Source organism: Rhyacophila brunnea, unplaced genomic scaffold (assembly GCF_057557595.1).
Source record: "Rhyacophila brunnea isolate RB1 unplaced genomic scaffold, BYU_Rbru_1.0 scaffold_23, whole genome shotgun sequence".
In the NCBI taxonomy this organism is placed as follows: Eukaryota; Metazoa; Arthropoda; class Insecta; order Trichoptera; family Rhyacophilidae; genus Rhyacophila; species Rhyacophila brunnea.
Window position 1 is genome coordinate 30,769,047 of NW_028232893.1, and position 18,824 is coordinate 30,787,870.

At 34.8% G+C, this 18,824-nt stretch overlaps 1 protein-coding gene across 3 annotated transcripts in view; it reads right to left on the minus strand.

The window, feature by feature from the left end:
- Window positions 1–18,824, minus strand: part of NTPase (ectonucleoside triphosphate diphosphohydrolase NTPase) — a 38,398-nt gene that overhangs the window by 2,061 nt on the left and 17,513 nt on the right. For all 3 annotated transcript variants that reach the window (XM_085950162.1, XM_085950161.1, XM_085950160.1), the window contains exons 3-9: window positions 15,017–15,160; window positions 8,196–8,275; window positions 5,898–6,153; window positions 5,337–5,484; window positions 4,454–4,600; window positions 3,215–3,432; window positions 1,357–1,520 (exon numbers count right to left, since the gene is read on the minus strand). In XM_085950162.1, coding sequence (XP_085806288.1) covers window positions 1,357–1,520; window positions 3,215–3,432; window positions 4,454–4,600; window positions 5,337–5,484; window positions 5,898–6,153; window positions 8,196–8,275; window positions 15,017–15,160 — 1,157 coding nt within the window. The remainder of the gene's footprint in view (window positions 1–1,356; window positions 1,521–3,214; window positions 3,433–4,453; window positions 4,601–5,336; window positions 5,485–5,897; window positions 6,154–8,195; window positions 8,276–15,016; window positions 15,161–18,824) is intronic.

Sequence of the window (18,824 nt, forward strand, 5' to 3'; positions counted from 1 at the left end):
GAACCTCATCAGGTAACATAAATTTCTTCTAAAAAAGCATATAAGCATTTATTAGTACAGTAGTAAAACTGTGCACCGAAGAGGCCCTTGAGGCCCTCGTAGTCCAGTGTGTAAGGCACTGGCCTTTCATCCTGGATTCGATCCAGGTGAGGTCACAATATATTTATGTGATTTTCTCAAAGCCTGGGTGTTTGTCATTGTTTCACTTCTATCACTAATTACTCTATTGTTTCACTACACTACTATCATTGGTCCTCATCATTTAATTTTCTGCTTATTAAACTGCTCTTTCCTTAGTGATACTGAGACCATTCGTTCGTTATTTTACCGATGCGTCCAATATATTTTTCTTTTAATGAAAAAGATGTGGGAAAGATTTGGAAATTCGAGAGATTACATGGAAAAGAGGGAAAAAGATTTGGTAATGTTTAATTAACCCATTGAAGACAATCGGCGCCAATTTGACGCCACTGTTGACCAAGTGATTCTGGACAATTTGGCGCCGCTTGCCCTTAGTATAAATTTTTAGATATTTCTTAAAACGTTACAAGTTTTTTTTTTCGACCATTTCCGATCCAAATATGATCATATGGGCATCCACAGAGTGGAGGTTTATATTGACAGATTTGGTTTTTACGAGAAATGGATCTCAGCCACTTGCTCAACCTATTAGGTACATACTCTGACTCTACACAAATTGAAAAACAATACGTGTACTTGCCAGACTCAGGATTCGAACCTGTAGGCCTATAGGCCAACGCTTAAGCCGCGCGGCCATCGTGGGTGGGTAAGTTTACCGACATATTTAAAAAGAAACGTCTAAATTAATTGTTTCAACACCTACACAAGTTTTTAAAAAATATTTAAATTAATCATATAATAATAAAAAAATTGTACTTGGTAGTTTTAATAAACACTACAAAATTTTATCTGGTTATTGGTTAACATTTCTGTCCGTTTTCAAAATTTTGGTAAAATGGGGTATGATCATGGGGATATTTAAAGAAGTACGGAAAATGGTGGAGGAATATTTACATCAGTTAAGGAAAAGTTAGGGAAAAAAAGTTGGGGATTTTAATGAAATAGGGAAAATATTGTACATAGGATGTTTATAAGAATCAATGATATTATTATACTTTTGTACGAATTTCGCACCTTTACTTTCATTTATTCACACCCACAAAATCTTTTAATCGATTAGCACTGTCTTCTCATGAAATCAATGCATTCGAAGATATCGTATGTTAAAAATTTAGGCCGTTGTGACTTCATTTAATTTAGCCAAATGCAGAGCTGCCATAAGATGAAAGGTTGCAGACTTAGAGAGTTTATAATAAAGAAGAAGAATATATTGACCTCAATTTTTTTGTCGGGCGCAAGATGAAAGGCCTCCTCCAGCAATACCGAGATGAAGGTGAGATCGAAGCAAACCCACGGCTGATCAGCATTGGGCACCGCGCACTCTGTCACTGAAGCATCCGTGAAGTCCTGCACGGATACAGTGCCTCCTTCTATTGGATCTGTAAACAACCATCATAATTAAATATTTAATATATATTAATAATATTAAAGGGCTCAGGTGCCATACGCCGACGAAAATTAAGGGTAGTCTGTAGGCTTTGTAGGAAAGATGTATGTCATTATGATGCCTTGTCTTTTCTCATCCTAGGAATCATCATTTCATAATCACATAAACTACATTAATACCGTAAAAGAGTATTATTGTAAGGTGGTCGCAAAATGCCTGATTTATAGTTTTTTGTATGACGTCATCAAGTTTGTATGTATCGAGTAGGCTCAAATAATCCAGAGATTTCATTGAAATTAAATAGATGCCACTGCCTAATTTAAACATACACACAAATAAACACTGATCTCTACTAACTACAATATTGTGTGTAATATACATATTTATTCTTTTTAACACTGCAACAGGCCCAATGACACTAGTAAAAGTGAAACGACCACATACACACCCAGGCTTTGAGAAAACCACATAATTATATTGTCACCTCATCGGGAATCGAACCCGGAGCCCCTGGGTGAAGGCCCAGCGTCTTACGCAGTAGACCACAAGGACCACCGTAAGCGCTAAATAATTGCTTAGCCTTCGACACTGGTCTATATTTAACTCTTTTACTCCCAGCTGATTTAGCCTAGCATATGCGAAAACTCCCAAGCGTTTTTTGACAACAAATCGTCGATTTAGTTTTTTTTAAATAACTAATTCTACACATGTTTTAAAAATTTGAAACTTTTTTTGTGTGTTCTCAATGGTGTATAAAGCAATAATAAGTAATAATATTGATAGTTTAAATCAATAAAACAAAAGAAAAAAATAATGTATCAATATTTATTTAGAAATGAACGGATAAAACTATGTTTGAACAACAAAACAAGTGTGACAACATTTTTTTATTTATAATTGATATATCAAATTTTATAATATAATCTATCCTTATGTAGTAACAGAAAAAAAAATAAACATATTATTATTTCTCTATGAAATAGAATTTTTATAAAGTAATCAAAAAAAATCGTATAGTGTCAAGGTATTCAAGAATATTATTCAATTCACGAAATCGCAAGAGAATTCGATACAGTATCGACGACTAACTGATATGGAATGAAGTAATTTCAAAAAATAAGTCTCAAAGCACTAAATCATTTATAATATTATTTATATTCATGTATTTTTTCACCATCTTACCAAAAATACAGTGGCATCCATTGTTAGTTCAAAAATTACAAATTTCATTTTGTAATGTGATATATGAATCATAAAACAACTAAAAGAAATATCAGAATTTAAAATGTGTCATAAAAATAATGTTTTATTATTTTTATGACCCTCTTTGGTCTCAAGTTCGACAGCAGAGCAATTATGACTTGTGAGTTATTAGGGTATGGCATAATTATAAACAATGCCGACACTAAAATAAATGTTAGTCACCACCCAACACACAGTGAATATAATGCTTCGTCTACATGAACGAAATATGACGGGAAAAAATTTGGAATAAATCGTAAATTTGGTTCCAAACTTTCGGCCGATGGATCGGCCCAGATGGAGTTTTCGCATAGGTATGGTGGGCCGAAATATCGGCCCCGTGGGAGTAAAAGGGTTAAATTTAACTTCACTCTTATATTCAGACTTCATCTTCACAGAAGAGAAGTTTCATTCATCGATATCTTTGATGCGCTATATATTTACCTATCAATCCGGCATCGGCAGCCCTATCGAAGTAATAACTGAATGCGCTAACGCTGTGCTCCTCAAGCTTGGTGGGAACAGGCGCAGAGATCAGCATTCTCTTCACCAGGTTCACCACCAGCTCCTTGCACCGATCGTACCGCACCACGGGCATCCGTTCAGAAACAGAGTCCTGTGTCTCTTTCACTTCTTTGTATAACACATCTTTTTTGGGACCGCTGCAACAAAAATGTCAAGCATAGAATTATTATCAATCTATGAAATAATTGGAGTCTGTCTTTGCGCATCCGTTTGTTTTGATATTAAAGCTCAAAAATGAATGATAAACAACTAAATCCGTGTCAGCATATTGATCGGCGATATTAAATAACTGACCACAATTATAAATTCCTTAATATCCATTTCCCGTAGTGTCCAATTATGGCAAACTGAGTAAATAGCTTACTGCAATTATAATTTCCGCAATATCCATTTTTCCACATAGTCAGCCATATCCAATGACGTAACCTCCGTATAGAGTAGCTGACTCAATTATAATAATTATTTTCTAAATACTCTTTTCAAGATGTTATCTTGATTGTGAGTATGTCAATAAATAGCGGATCATAATTCATTGGACATGTCACTCGAATATAAGTTCCCGGTCTGTTAGTATCTCAGTCTCTGCATCGCTCCGCACAACATCTCATTCAACCGAGACTCGGACCTTGGAACAGTATCATAAGTATTGTAACATAACTACTGTAACATACTCTTGTACCAACTGTTTACACTGCAAATAAAACTCGCTCCTCCATCCAGAGGAATGAAGGAACCATCCAGAGGAACCAAATCTCGACCTCTTCGTACACCGTACCATGACTAACCACAGACCAATATTAATAAACTTGCAACAATTCTTCTTCTTAACACTCTGACCACTGTGATGATCGCATCACTGGTTTTAAACATTATAAACATGCACAGATTATAAACTAAATTGTTACCACCAACTTAATAGGGTTTCAACAGGTGTTTTTCAAGGTGTTCTTTCTTATTAATCAATCAATCTGAAATATTCATCGGATTCATCATGATCAATTTCTAGATGTGTACATACCGAAATATACCAGAAGATATTTTTGCCAATCTGGGACCGTCGATATAGTTCAATCATAGAGTATTTTGATTTCAGGTTGAAAGGTTGATATTTCGAGAAGATTTTTAGTTTTGCACAAGTTCAATTGATAGAATATTTACCTAACAAAGTAATTCACGTTGGCGTATCTCCAAGGCACATCCTTGATGATGGGATTGATGCACTCGGATACGAGGTGAATGGCATCCGCAGGGTTCTCAGTCAATAATACGCCACGCCGGGCCGCCATTAAGCCGAGATTCAGGTAACTGCCAAAATGAGATAAATACATTATTTTAATCCAAATCATTCACATATCCTATAATCAGACACCCTCCCCCCTTAGGATGTGATGTATTTAGCCAAAGTATTTTTCCACTACTAACATACGGGTTCGAAATTTGTACCTACTTCAATTCAAAAAAGGTTCCAACACAACGCGATATAGAATGATACATGTTAGGCATAATGCACAGGGATCAAATGTGTAAGGGACATGAGGTAAATTTTTATATGCATTGTATGTGTCAAGAATTTTTATTTTGATGGTTATTTTCTGGGGTGTTTCCAACAGGGGGGTTTATATCCAAGGGATTTTTGTCCAGGGGGTAATTGTCCTATAACCATGGTGGGGATATAACGGTTATGTACCAGTGGTAAAGAAAAAAAAAAGAAAAACCCACTTGTCAGTGACTTGCAAACTTTTCTCAATCAATTGATTCATATTAAGAATTATTGCCAGTAACTACACTACAAAATGTTTCAAATTCTGCCAAGAAAACGCTACCAACTTTGTAATTAAAATTAAGGTATTGATATTATGATTAATATCCGGCGTCAGGAGTTATCCAAATTTTAGTTATAACATCCTTGTACTTGCTAAATAAGGTATCTTTGGAAAATATAATGGTAAGAGTTTAGGATAAAAAGGGTGGACTTGGGGACGATAATTATTATCATATTATAATCGGGAGACATCATTCTATTTAGCCATTGAATAATCACCTGTGTGTGAAGAGCGATATGTTCCTGTCAGGTCCTGGGAAGGAGATCAGCGGCCCGGGGATCCCATCACCGACAGGCTCGTAAGTCACTTGAGTTGATCCACCGCCTAAGTCCATGGCGGCGATCGTGTCAGTACTGGAGAGGCGGTCTGAAACCAACTTTTATTTTAGCCGGACCACATTCGCAGTTATGACGCGATAGGTAATCAAATAAAACAAAACTTGAAGTTTACGTAAAAGTTAAGTTTAAGTAAAGCTAGTATCATTCTTCAAACGACTTCTATCAAAATGTCAGTCAGATCCACAGGTAACGTGTGGCAGTCATCTGAATTATTCCTTAAATGCAGTCAATGAATATTTTGCAGAGTTCAACAAAAATTAATTTTCTGACAATATGAAAAACTTGGAAAATCAAGTGAGAAATCCTAAAATGGAATTTTATAAAAATATAAAAATTTTATTTCATTTTTCAAACTACCGTTGTATATTGTTGGTTACAATTGTCACATCCACGAAAGTATTTCAACTCCATTAAAGTGATGGAAAATGTTGAATTTCTCACCGAGCAGAAAGTTGACAGTGAACCAAGAGTTGACACCTTCGTCCGCGCCGTCCATAATTTCCACCGAATCCTCTCCCACCTTGAAGCCGGAAGTCCTGAGAGCACCTCTGACGGCGTCCAGCAGACGATCGGCCGCCACGGGATCCAGGAGTCGAAGCCCGGCCGTGGCCCGCAGGAGGAGAGGTGTGGACGCTCGACTCTCTTCCGGCACCACCGTGTAAGCATCGGCCACAAGTTTCATTATTGACTCGGCCCCCTGAAACACAGCCATTAGAATTCACTATTGTCCTTTCAATGCTGTATAAGATATTCTGGATGTTCAATATTTTGCAGCGAAGGGGAGGTATCTTTCCTAACGTGTTTGATTCAGAGCACCACTATTATCGAAACCGGAACATTTTTTTAAATATAGTACTTCATACATTTGTCAAACACAAGCCACAATACATAATTACATATACCCTACTTGGCTATTTTGTCTTTTACATACACAAATATATTCCACCAACATGAGAATGAGTTGTTTTATAAATTCTTAAAATAGGGTCCACTTAGCTCATTCGGTGTGCTTCCATACTTTATAATTTTTATAATTTTTGTACCTATTTACTTTTTATACTGTTTTTGTGATACTGCATATTATATTTCCTTCTTATTCACACTGTTTTAGTACCATTTCTTTGCTTTTAACTGTCATGTTGTCATTTATAATTTGTAATTTTCACTGTCTGTAAAAATAAATAAATAAATTTGAATGTCACAAAAACTATGTAACTAATGAGTGATTTTGTAGGTATGCGGAAAATCTTAGAAAAGACGATAAGGCCTTGTCCAGATGGTGCGATTTGACTCGCGTGTAAAAACTCTCGCGCATTCCAGGTACATGTGACCTCATTAAGCCATCCACATGTATTCGCCGCATGTCACTTCTCACGGGCGGTCGAGGAACAGGTGATCTCGTTGATATACTGTAGGTTTACCAGAGTTTCTTAACCTTTCCTTTACAATACTAATAAATTTCGGCAGTTCCGGTGATGTCACCTTGGGTTACCTACCATATGAGGTTGACAATATTACAGCAAGTAAAAGGGAAATGCCTATTTTGGCAACATAAATAAGTCTAACAAATTTTTAATACCATTATTTGCAAATTCAAATTTTTTTTTTTTTTGACCATGTCCGATCCTAATAGGATCATATGGGCCCCCACAGAGTAGAGGTTTCTATTAACATATTTTGTTTTTTTACGAGAAATGGATGTCAGCCACTTGCTCAACCTATTAGGTCCATACCCTGACTCACACACAAATTGAAAAACAATATGTGTACTTGCCAGACCCAGGATTCGAACCTGGGACCCACGGCGTGATAGTCCAACGCTTAAGCCACGTGGCCACCGTGGGTATAGTATTGTACTATAATTATAGTACGGTTGGCAACACTGCCTCTCACCATCATATCTCTTTCTCACAACCGAATAATATGTCTTTCTTTGTCACAGATACATACTTTTAGATCTATCTCTTTTGCTCGTAATGGAATGCGATGCTCTGTTTGCAATGTGAATTTATAATTTATGACAGGTAAATGAAATCTAACGGATATTTATCAATTATATGTATTTACTGGATAAAGCTATTTATTTTGAAAATAATAACATTTTAATTAGATGCAATATTGATGATTCTAAGAATATCCGAAATATAAAGATGATGAAGTACACATTAACTGAAATATTTGCAGTTAAATGGACTAGGTGAACTAAGGTGACGTTACAGTAACAAGAGTGTTGATCAATTTATAAAATCATTTAATAGGCGTCTTACGTGGGCGAAGTCGTCGAAGCGTTGAACGGCGCGCTCAACTCAAACGTATAACCGTGTGTGAAAATGTTCGTAGACAAAGTCTTTTTTTGGTTATACGGTTATATGTTTGAGTTCCGCGCGCCACTCAACGCGCTGCCGAACACGCTTACCTAAGACGAACCGTTACCCTTTCTAACATGTAACCATCTCTGTATGTTGTATTGAGTTTTTAAACGAGTATTTGTTTAGTAATTTGACAGCTCCCTGACGTAGATGGCATTGCTAACGATGTCAGTCATTCCAGCAGGACGGATAGCCTTACTGGAAGGCTTCAACAGATGTTCATCCTGATCACACTTCTCACCACCACCCTTATTTTGAGTGAGAAACTAAATATTACCTTACTACCAGATGTTAATAATATCGTTACTCTATTATCAAGTTTTTAAAAAATGCTATACAAAAAGGTATTGTTTGAACGAGAAATAAATACCTTTGGAGGATTGTCCACGTACGAAGATAAGCCCGGTTCCACTTCTTTGTACAGCTCACCTTCAATCACCAATCGCCCACCTGTCGAGTAAATGATAACCGTTAAGAAGGTGTGCTATGTTTCATCTACCAACGATACGAGCATACCACCTTGCAACGAGTCGTTGAATCAGAAAAACCAAAGTTTAATCACGAATCAATATGTCAACTTTTTTATCCATCTTCACTCCTTGGATGGAGCATATTGACTACTAAAAGGTAAAACACTTAGGCCGAGATGCATGAATTATCACAAATCGCTATATGCTATTTAACTGCACTATGCACGTTTGCTCTAAATATGCAAATGACACAGAGTACACCAATAATAAAATTCAATTTCGAAACATTTACAGACTATTTACATAAGTACTTGAGTACATTTATAAATTTCAATCTGTCTGTTTTTTTCAGTTATAACCTATAGCGGCTCGTGGATAAGATATTTGGGAGTGCTGCGGTTGATTAAAAATAAAAATAAATGTTTATTTGGATTATATTTTACTATTAACATCAAAATTAAATATAAATAATTAATTATATTTATAATTAAAATAAAGAACTTTGCATAAATTGCTTGCAGAAATAAATTTTAACAATGTTAATAAATCATTATAGCTATATTTCTATCCTTGCTGTGGCGCGCGTGCTCACACGCGATGCAGAAATGAAGAAATACTGAAAACGGACTGTCTGACCGGCAGTACGAATCTGCGAGCACCGCTGCCGAATATTCTATTGAAATCGGTACTGTGCAAAATCCCAAAAGTACCTATCGCAGTGTATGATAATATTATCGGACATTGGATGTATCGATGCGTGGGCGAGCTGATTACACGCTTAATAATATTGATATTTTCATATAATATACATAAATTTATGTATATTATAATATTACATTTGTCTCAATTTGCTTGGGGGTGCTGCAGTACCGCAGTGCATATGGACGAGCCTGGTTATAACTCAAAAATTAATGGACCAATACTGATAAATTTTACACAGCTTATAGACTACATTATTGGTACCAATTTAGTAGAGTTTCATCTCAATATCTTAAAAGGTTCCAAAATTAAGATTCACTTCTCAAAAATAAGTAAATAAATAAAATGGTCAGATAGCAGCAATGGAATGGTAGGGTGAGGTGTAGGTGGTTGAGTATGATACTGACATAAGTGGCTAATGGCACTGACTGGATATACATAGAAATGAAATGGCTGGGAAGAAAGAAAAGTGTCTATCTCATTGATTTCAAAAAATTCAAATCTAATCTGTATATAACATACATAATTTTGAAAACACTTCTGAGAACCAATAGAAAAAATCTTTTTGAAAAAAGTAAGACACCCCGCAGGAATCGAACCTGCATCTCTTGGGTTTCGCACCAATGCACATTGATCACAATGCTAAAGGCGCCGTACTTAATTGCAACAAGTTTTAACTAATGGCTCTTACTTGAAGCGATTTTCAAAATTGGGCTACATTGTCTACTTCTTTTCAACAAAATAGTTTTATTTGATTATCTCAAAATGCCCAAATAATGTAATATAGATCATTATTCAGGGGAAGGCTTCAATTACCAACATGTGAACGTTGAATCTCTCGAAAAGATGACTTATTTATTTGACTTCAAATTCATTATTTGCAATCATTTGGGGGAAGTAAACGCCCCACGATGACCGAACGGTAACGTGTCGCCTTATAAAGACACTAGTCTCGGGTACAAATCTCGGGCCAGGCAAACTCACATATTATTTTTTTCAACGTGTATTTGGACCCAGAGCATAGACATAATAGGTTGAGCAAGTGGCCAACATCCATTTCTCGTCAAAACAAAAATCTGTTAATACAACAACCTCCAATTAGAGGAAGGTCCATATCGTGGGTATTCTGCGAAAAAGCACTAAGTCAAAATTTTGCTGTTTTGACTTAATGATGAGGTAATCTTATTAAGAGTACGCTCTATAGTCTACAAAAACATACACAGTCATATCTATAAAACTGGCGAAGATAATTTATGTTATAAGTCAAAAAGACTTACATCTATTTAGAGAAAAAGCACTAAATGGACTTAGTGCATTTGCTTCTCTCATTCTCAGGCTATATTCACAAAATTCTGCGTGCGAAACTGCACTAAGTCATACTCAAAGCAATATTGCAGAAAGGAATTTGCCTTTTATACATATAAAAAAAGTTAAGACCGTCCAAACTTTCAAACTCGATTATCTCAAAACTAGTATTTTTGGCTTAATGCTTATTCGCAGAATACCCACGATATTATGCTTAGGTTCTAACATGGTAATTTACTTTTATAATCTAAACACCCAAAACAGGAATGACATTATGTTATTATATTATTATTTGTCGAGTCGTCAACGTTTTTTTGTATTAAATTTTTTTCATGAGTGAACAATATTAATCTCTACCATTATCAGAGCAAAAAGTTAATATGTATTCTTATTTGGAATATGATGTTGTCAAATAATGTTTTTCATTGATAAAATCACGGTGATAACATGTGCGTCGCAAATTACGTATTTGCAGATTTTAATGTAATATGTCATACAAGTTTTGTTTTTATATTGTTATCTTAACAAAAACAGGCCCAAAAAATGTATGTTTGACTATCTATGTTCAGATTAAAGATAACCAAATATTACAGTTCCATATTTCTTAGTGCTGTGATTCTTTACCAGTACAAGCGTGCCGCAACAACGGTTTACATATCGAAAGTATTAACAATCTGTATCAAAGGCTGCTTAGAATGAACGACCTCAAAAAATCGCAATCAACAGTACTTTTTACCCATCTATATCACTGGCGAAGGGTGGAGGTAGGCTATTAAGATGCGACATAAATAGTCCACAATAAACTTTGTCAGTCATACGTATTATTGTTTTCATTGAATTAAGTCTACAATTTACAGATAGTGTTAGTTAGTTTTAAAAATCTATTAAAGATATATCTATATTTTGAGCGATACGACAAAATTATGCACACTTTTTCATTCATACTTATTTGTTTTCATTACATAATATTACACGTTATATTGTTGGTTTATTTTTTTTAATTCATTAAGCCCCGCCTAAACTAAACTGTAATAGATAAAAAAAATAGCATTCTGTCTATAACATATCCAAAATTATGTATGATTCAATTGCATAATTTTAGATATTTTACAGAGAGATGAGTATTTTTTGACTATTATCTTTTATGGCTTGGTTTCGCAGGGTTTAATTGAATTTTAAAAACTAACCTACAGCAGTATCTGTAAATTGTAATCTTATTTCAATGAAAACGAATACGTATGACTAACAAAGTTTAGTGTGCACTATTTATGGCGGATCTTAACAGCCTACCTCCACCCTTCGCCACTGATCTATATATCGTCTATGTACGTTCAATACCGCGTATGAGCTAATATGTTCAAAACACGTATTTTTGGCGCTCTCGGTTAAACGGCACAAGCCGCATTCAAATTTTGAAATTGACCAATAGACTACTTGCACTCGGTTAAAATCAATACCGCGCATGAATTATCCATACTAAAGAAGTAAGCAGTACTGCGTATAACCCTAAATCCAATACACCGGACGAGCGGAGAGTTGCGGCGATACCGCGTAAGGTCCAACTGATTTACAAAATAATCCTATGGCAATAAATTTGCACAGATGCATACGATAATAAAAATATATTTTATAATATAAAACAGGAAGACACAATAAACTGCATTTAAATCTTTTTTATTGCCGAAATTACAAGGTTTTTTTGTCCCTCCTGAACATTTTGACAAATGGTTCTTCCGCGGTATTGAACTTACATAAACGATATTTTATAAAAATCTAAGTATGTTTGTTTGATTTACTTTTCCTGGCCGCCCCCAACCGACATGATACATAAATACTCAACCAATAGGTATTAGGCTTGCATGATATGCAATGCCAAATGCATTTATTACTAATGTTCTGTATTAAAAATAATAATTATAGTAGGTATGTCTTTATGTTTTGAGACAATAATTACTTCCTGGATATTTTGAGCCCTGTATATGTTTCAGTGGCGAAGGGTGGAGGTAGGCTGTTAAGATCCGCCATAAATAGTGCACATTAAACTTTTTCAGACATACATATTTGTTTTCATTGAAATAAGACTACAATTTACAGATAATGTTGGTTAGATTTTAAAATTCAATTAAACCCCGAGAAACCAAGCCATAATAGATAATAGCCAAAAAATACATGTATATCTATAAAATATCTAAAATTATGCAATTAAATCATACATAACTTTGAGTATTTTATAGATACAATAATATTTTTTATTTATTATAGTTTGGTTTACGCAGGGCTTAATGAATTAAAAAAATGACCCAACAATATGTGTAACATGTAGTTTTAATCCAACGAAAACAAATAACTAAGATTGAAAAATTGTGCACAATGTTGTCGTATTGCCCAAATTAGACCAAATCTATTATGGTTTCGTTTAGGCAGGGCTTGATTGATTTTTAAAAATTAACTAACACCATCTGTAAATTGTAGTCTTAATTCAATAAAAACAAATACATATGACTAACATAGCTTAGTGTGCACCATTTATAGCGAATCTTAACAGCCTACCTCCACCCTTCGCCACTGATATGTTTACACTAAATTAAAAAGTATTAGTGCCCATACGCACTTGTGGCAGGCCGCCTATCATTTTTTGTATGCAAAGTGCGATATGCGGCAGGCCGCTGCGGTTAGCCGGCATACAAAAAACGATAGGCGGCCTGCCGCAAGTGCGTATGGGCACTTAGGCTCGCATGAATGCGAAACAGTATTCGATATACAGTAGAACCTCGATATAACAGACCAATGCGGGTGAAGCCGTTAATGCCGAAAGTTTGTTATATAAAAACACAAACAAAATCCTGTTTATTCGTCTTTGGATGATATATCCAAACACACCCATTGTGGAGTGACATTAATGTTCGATGTCGACGCGCTTGCTTCCGGTAATCCTGGTTTGAAAAAAGAATAAAGTCTGCCATTTTTTACCACGTTTTTATTAGCTCGTATTCTTGTTTGTCCAACACATTTTTTTTCTTGTGTGTCCAGTACAAATTTTTTCTTGTTTGTCTAAGGTTTGTATTGGATGATTGAAGATTTTTAACTAACTTCCCGACTAGCTAGCATTTGAAAGTTTTAGAATATATCAGAACACGATGCCAATGCATTTTTTTAATACTTTTAGCCATCTTTAAGTAGAATTTAATTCATTTTCATTTAATTCTGTTTTGTATGAAAAGTTATTTCAATACCATTATTGGTAGCTAGGGAGTCCTAGCAACTAAATTATTCATATATACGTGCGTTACTATGGAAATCAATACGAAATGACATTTCATTATTCAGTATTTTTATCAACTACAAATTTTTTTGTTCGTTTAGCTAGTCAAGTCAAGTTTATAGGATTCAACAGAAAATTTAAAAACATTGTATATAAGAAGTTCTTTTTATCTTGTAATTATAACTCTCTAAAATTATGAAAATGCGTGTAATATAGATGAATTTCGTTATCTGACAAAAATAGTCAATAAATGTTATTAGATCGTCTAGATGCGATCTTATCACTGATAACTTTGTTTTTGGGTGTGTTGTTTGTTCTTCCTCGTTATCGTCTCTTACATCCTCATTTTTCAAGATCATAACTCTTATTTCATTTTCAGTCATGATGTAATTAATACCCAGGGTCACCTTCATCTACTTCTAACCATTGTAAACTTATTGAATAGAGCAATAAATGTATCCATTCATTTCGAGTAAACAAATTAAACTGCCGTGCAGCTGTGTGAATTAGCAGCCAGTGTTGGAAATGTCAATGCTACGTTCAGTTGATGAGAAGGACGCCATTATGACTTGAATTGGAGTGCGAGAAGTATGATTTGATTATCATACGCATAACATTGTTGACAATTGGATATAAACATGTATAACAGGATGTTTTTAACAATTTTCACATTTCACCGGATATCTTATCTGTTATATCCAAAGTCCGTTATATCGAGGTTCTACTGTACAATGATAATTCTATTGAACTAACAGATGGAGCTGAATTGGGTATTTTACAACGTTTTTCTTAGCTCATATTCTTATTTGTCCGGTGGTTCTTTGTCCGGTACAAATCTTGCAATCGATTTTTAACTAACTTCCCGACTAGCTAGACATTTGAAACTTTTAGAATATATCATAACACGATGCCAATGCAATCTTTTAATACTTTTAGCCATCTTTAAGTAGAATTGAATTCATTTTCAGTTAATTCTGTTTTGTATGAAAAGTTATTTCGACACCATTATTGGTTGCTAGGGGTCTGGGGTCCTAGCAACTAAATTATTAATATATACGTGCGTTACTATGGAAATCAATATGAAATGTCCAGTACAAATTGTTTTGACCGTTTAAGCTAGTCAAGTGAAGTTTATATGATTCAACAGAAAATTTAAAAACGTATATAAAAAGTTCTTTTTATCTTGTAATTATTATGATTACACACACAAAAGGAAAGTATTGACAGAATCAAGGGAAATATAAAATATATTGCAATTATTTTTTGTTAGATTTTGACGATATGTGTGATTCGTATTTCTTACTATAAATAATTTAACCAATTTCATCCGCTTTCATGAGACAATCTCAACCAAAATGAGAAATATTATCTTATCTCACGTCCCCCCCTACAGAAATATGTCACGCGCCTCGATACCGGGAGGGGAATAAAGAAAATCCTCGATGAGCGACTTACCGATGTATGATTTGTGAAATGTGTAGGCCAGCACCCTCGAGCCTGTGGAGCCGGCGTCGATGATCACCGCAAACACCGGTTCGCGGTAGCCCATCTTCAACGCTATATTCTCCACAACAGGGTGGAAAACTGTCGTGCAGACGGCTGGAAATAAATGAAAAATTAATACCACAATTAATAACTATACTTAGAACTATGACTTATACCCCGCTTACACGTGCATGGATTTACTATTGACAGTACGTATTATTGCGGCTATAACAAAAAAAAATCACGTGTAAACAGGTATTATCGTGCAAATTGCAAGATTGCATGCATGTATCGAAAAAGTTCTTGAATTTTTACACGACAATTGGACCGTCTGCCTGCGCAGCAAAACAATAGTAGTGAACCTGCCAGTATAAAAGGAACTACACCACGCAGAGACTCTTTTTGAGGTTTACTGATTTTCACATCCTGTCAAATAGTACCAATATAATGATAACATCGCGTCTCACTTACTTTTGAAGAATGATATATACATATAAAAAACCACAGTACATTCTGTGTAAAAAATACAAATATTAGTGTGCGTGATGGGCTCATGCAACAGAAGTGAATCTATTTTTTTTGCTCTCCACTTTGGTTAGATTGAATTCTAAAAACTAACCAATATTATTTGCAATTTGTCCTATTAGTTCAATGAAAATAAATGAGTATGACTAACAAATTTTAGTGTAGACTATTTATGTCGGATCTTAACAGCCTACCTCCGCCCTTCGCCACTGCTGTCAAGCATATTTTAGTAAAAGACAATTGGCAAGACTGCTTGTTCTACATTAATCTAATTGTATAGGATGGTTTTATTTATTTATAACTTAGAAACTCTTGTGGCCACGTTGGTCGCCAGTTTGTTTTAGTTATAAAATAGAAATACTTCCGGTGTTGTATTTATTCAGAGTTCACAGAGATTTAATCAATAATAACAGAGAATCTTTCAAACGGTACACCAAAATAGATTAACAAGATAAGATGACTCGCTCGACCAAATAACCAAATGAACTTTCCAAAGGATTAGTTTAGTTCAGGTAGGTATCACATTTGACAACTAGATACAACACATATCACTAGAAACGAGTCTCGATAGTGCAAGGAGCTTAGTCTCAAAATAGAAGACCTGTATGATCAAAAGGGTCAGAGCTAATCAGACTAAGCTGACTGGCTGTAAGTCTGTGAGAGATCTGCGAGAGATACCAATTACGGACAACATAGCGTTAAATCCTAATCTGTCTACATAGCGCTCGCGGTGTCTAGTCAATGGGTCGCGCCATCTATGGGTCTCTTTTCGAAGTCATGCCGCTATAATTGTGTAAAATGAATCACATGTAAACATAGTGAAGTATTTGACCTTTACATAATAATTTGTAACGGCAGTAGTACAAACGAAAAATATCAAGTAGTCAAGTACCGTTATCGCCAATTCAGATACCAACTGTAAATAAAACTCCAACTTGGGCTAGATAAGGAATACATGCCCCTACAAATGATAAGCTAATGTGATTACTGATTATATCTGCCTTTACAATGCCCTCCCCCGCTTTCGAACAATATTCTGAAAATTACCAATTTAATGGTATTAATTTAAATAATCGAATCATTGATTACCAAGAGATTGGTCCACGACGACAACCGCCAAATGCAAAAATTCCTCTCAAAACTCTCCTCGCAAAAATATCCATATTTCTCTCATCCTGTTTGCTGAGGGCCTGGCATTTTAATCCATACATTAATACTGGGCATCGGTTAGTTTTATAGATCGTAATAAATTTTTGAGTGTCCTCTGCGCGTTCTTCCTTGAGGCAATTATTATGATGATTATGTCTTGACAATGGCATCTCCAACGAGCACGAAACGTCGAGGCAAGGAGGAAGAACACCGTGTCCGGAAACTTGTACGTATGCAGTTCACCGTATCACACTTCAACGTGAAATGTTGTATCGGAAATATATGGCCGTATTTGAAGCACCTAGTTTCAAAAGACCTTAAAACGATTTTAGGTAGTTTTGAGAAAAAAATGTGAACTTTTGTATTTATTTTTAATTCGAAACGTTCTAAAGAGTAGAGTTCTTAAAACGATTTTAGGTAGTTTTGAGAAAAAAATGTGAACTTTTGTATTTATTTTTAATTCGAAACGTTCTAAAGAGTATTTTGGCTTTCCATTTTAGGGGTATTTGAAAAGAACACCCAACTATTTTAGCGGGTTTTAAAATTCACCCTGGGGAATCTGAATCGGGACAGATGCTATCCCACAATACTTTCAGACTGTTGATTTTCAGACGGATGCAAGACGAATTGTTACGAATTATTAATTGTCTCTCGAATGCCCTCAATTGAGTTGCTGAATACGATAGCGTCATTGGTGTAGAAACTAATTAATTATTTTCTTTTTGTGTAAATACTTCTGAATATTTCCGTCTTGCTTTGACGTCAGGAGCTTTCGGTTGAGAAGGTCTACCAAGCACAGCCTATTAGCGAACATATCCGATGATCTAGGACTATTTGTACGAGACATGAATACCTAATTATCATTTACAAGAATAAGTAGATAGTTATGAAAATATTTATCAAAAGATTGTTTTGCTCACCGTTGGTGAAAACCAGGAAACTAACAATCACGGTAAGAAGGAACATCTTGATATGGCGGTGGCCGATTCCTTGACTTTGGTTATATAAGTTATTTTTCAGATAATATCAACGATTATCTAATATCAATTGGATCAATATCAGAATGCTACATCTAAAAAATAAATATTTTGATAATAGTATTATCTTTTTTCCATATTCCATCAAAGTAGTTATGAAAAACATTTCTTATTTATTTTGTTTCTTAAAAACTATAAAAAATGTTACTAATTGTTCGCTTTTCTGAACTGCCAACAATAAATGTTGCATTATTTTAGATTTTCTGAACGGAGCTGCCAATTATAAATTTTCCGTTATTTTAGATTTTTCAAGCGATCATTAGTAAACTTTCCATTCAAAATCAGAATCGAAACTGTTTTTTACATGAAGAGTGCCTGATCATGACGTTATTTCGCCAAAACTTGTATGCCAAGCCGTGAACATTGTGTATGTTTTCTATCCATTCATGTGTATTTTAAAAACAATATTTATCATTTTAGTCTGAAAACGTCCATGAAAAACTCAAAACACTTCACAAATTTCCGTTATCTAGTTCGCCTAGTAAAATTTACCAGGGAGTCACTATATAGGTACTTAAATATCTATTTATTTGTTTGACTTTTTCAATCACCTATAATTTTGGACACGGCTGAAGAATAAAATTTTATCATTATTTCACATTCACAACATATGAAATAGATTGTTAATTACAAATGAGTTTCGGTATTATCATCTATTTTTGAGCATTGTCGACTTTCTTATCATTGTAAAAAATTTAAAAAATATATATTAAAGTCGATACAATTCATAAGTTGTGATAATATTATGCTGCACGTCGCGTACTATCATGTGACGTTACAGTAAGCTGCCGCTACGGGAAAAAGTGTGTAATGTCGTTTTTCTTGGTGTTTAAAATGTTATCAGACTGATGCTCCCATCCCCTAGCACATTTTGAACCTTTAAATGTTTAAATGAACATTGTCAGTTAGCAAAATCTGCCGAAATCACCAGAACAACAATGAGGTCACCTCACGTTGTACCGCACTGCATCGACACCTGATCAATGAACGTTTTTTATCATTATCTACATGCCTACACATTTTAGACTCATGTCAAAATCACGTGTTTTTTGTATGTTGTCTACTAT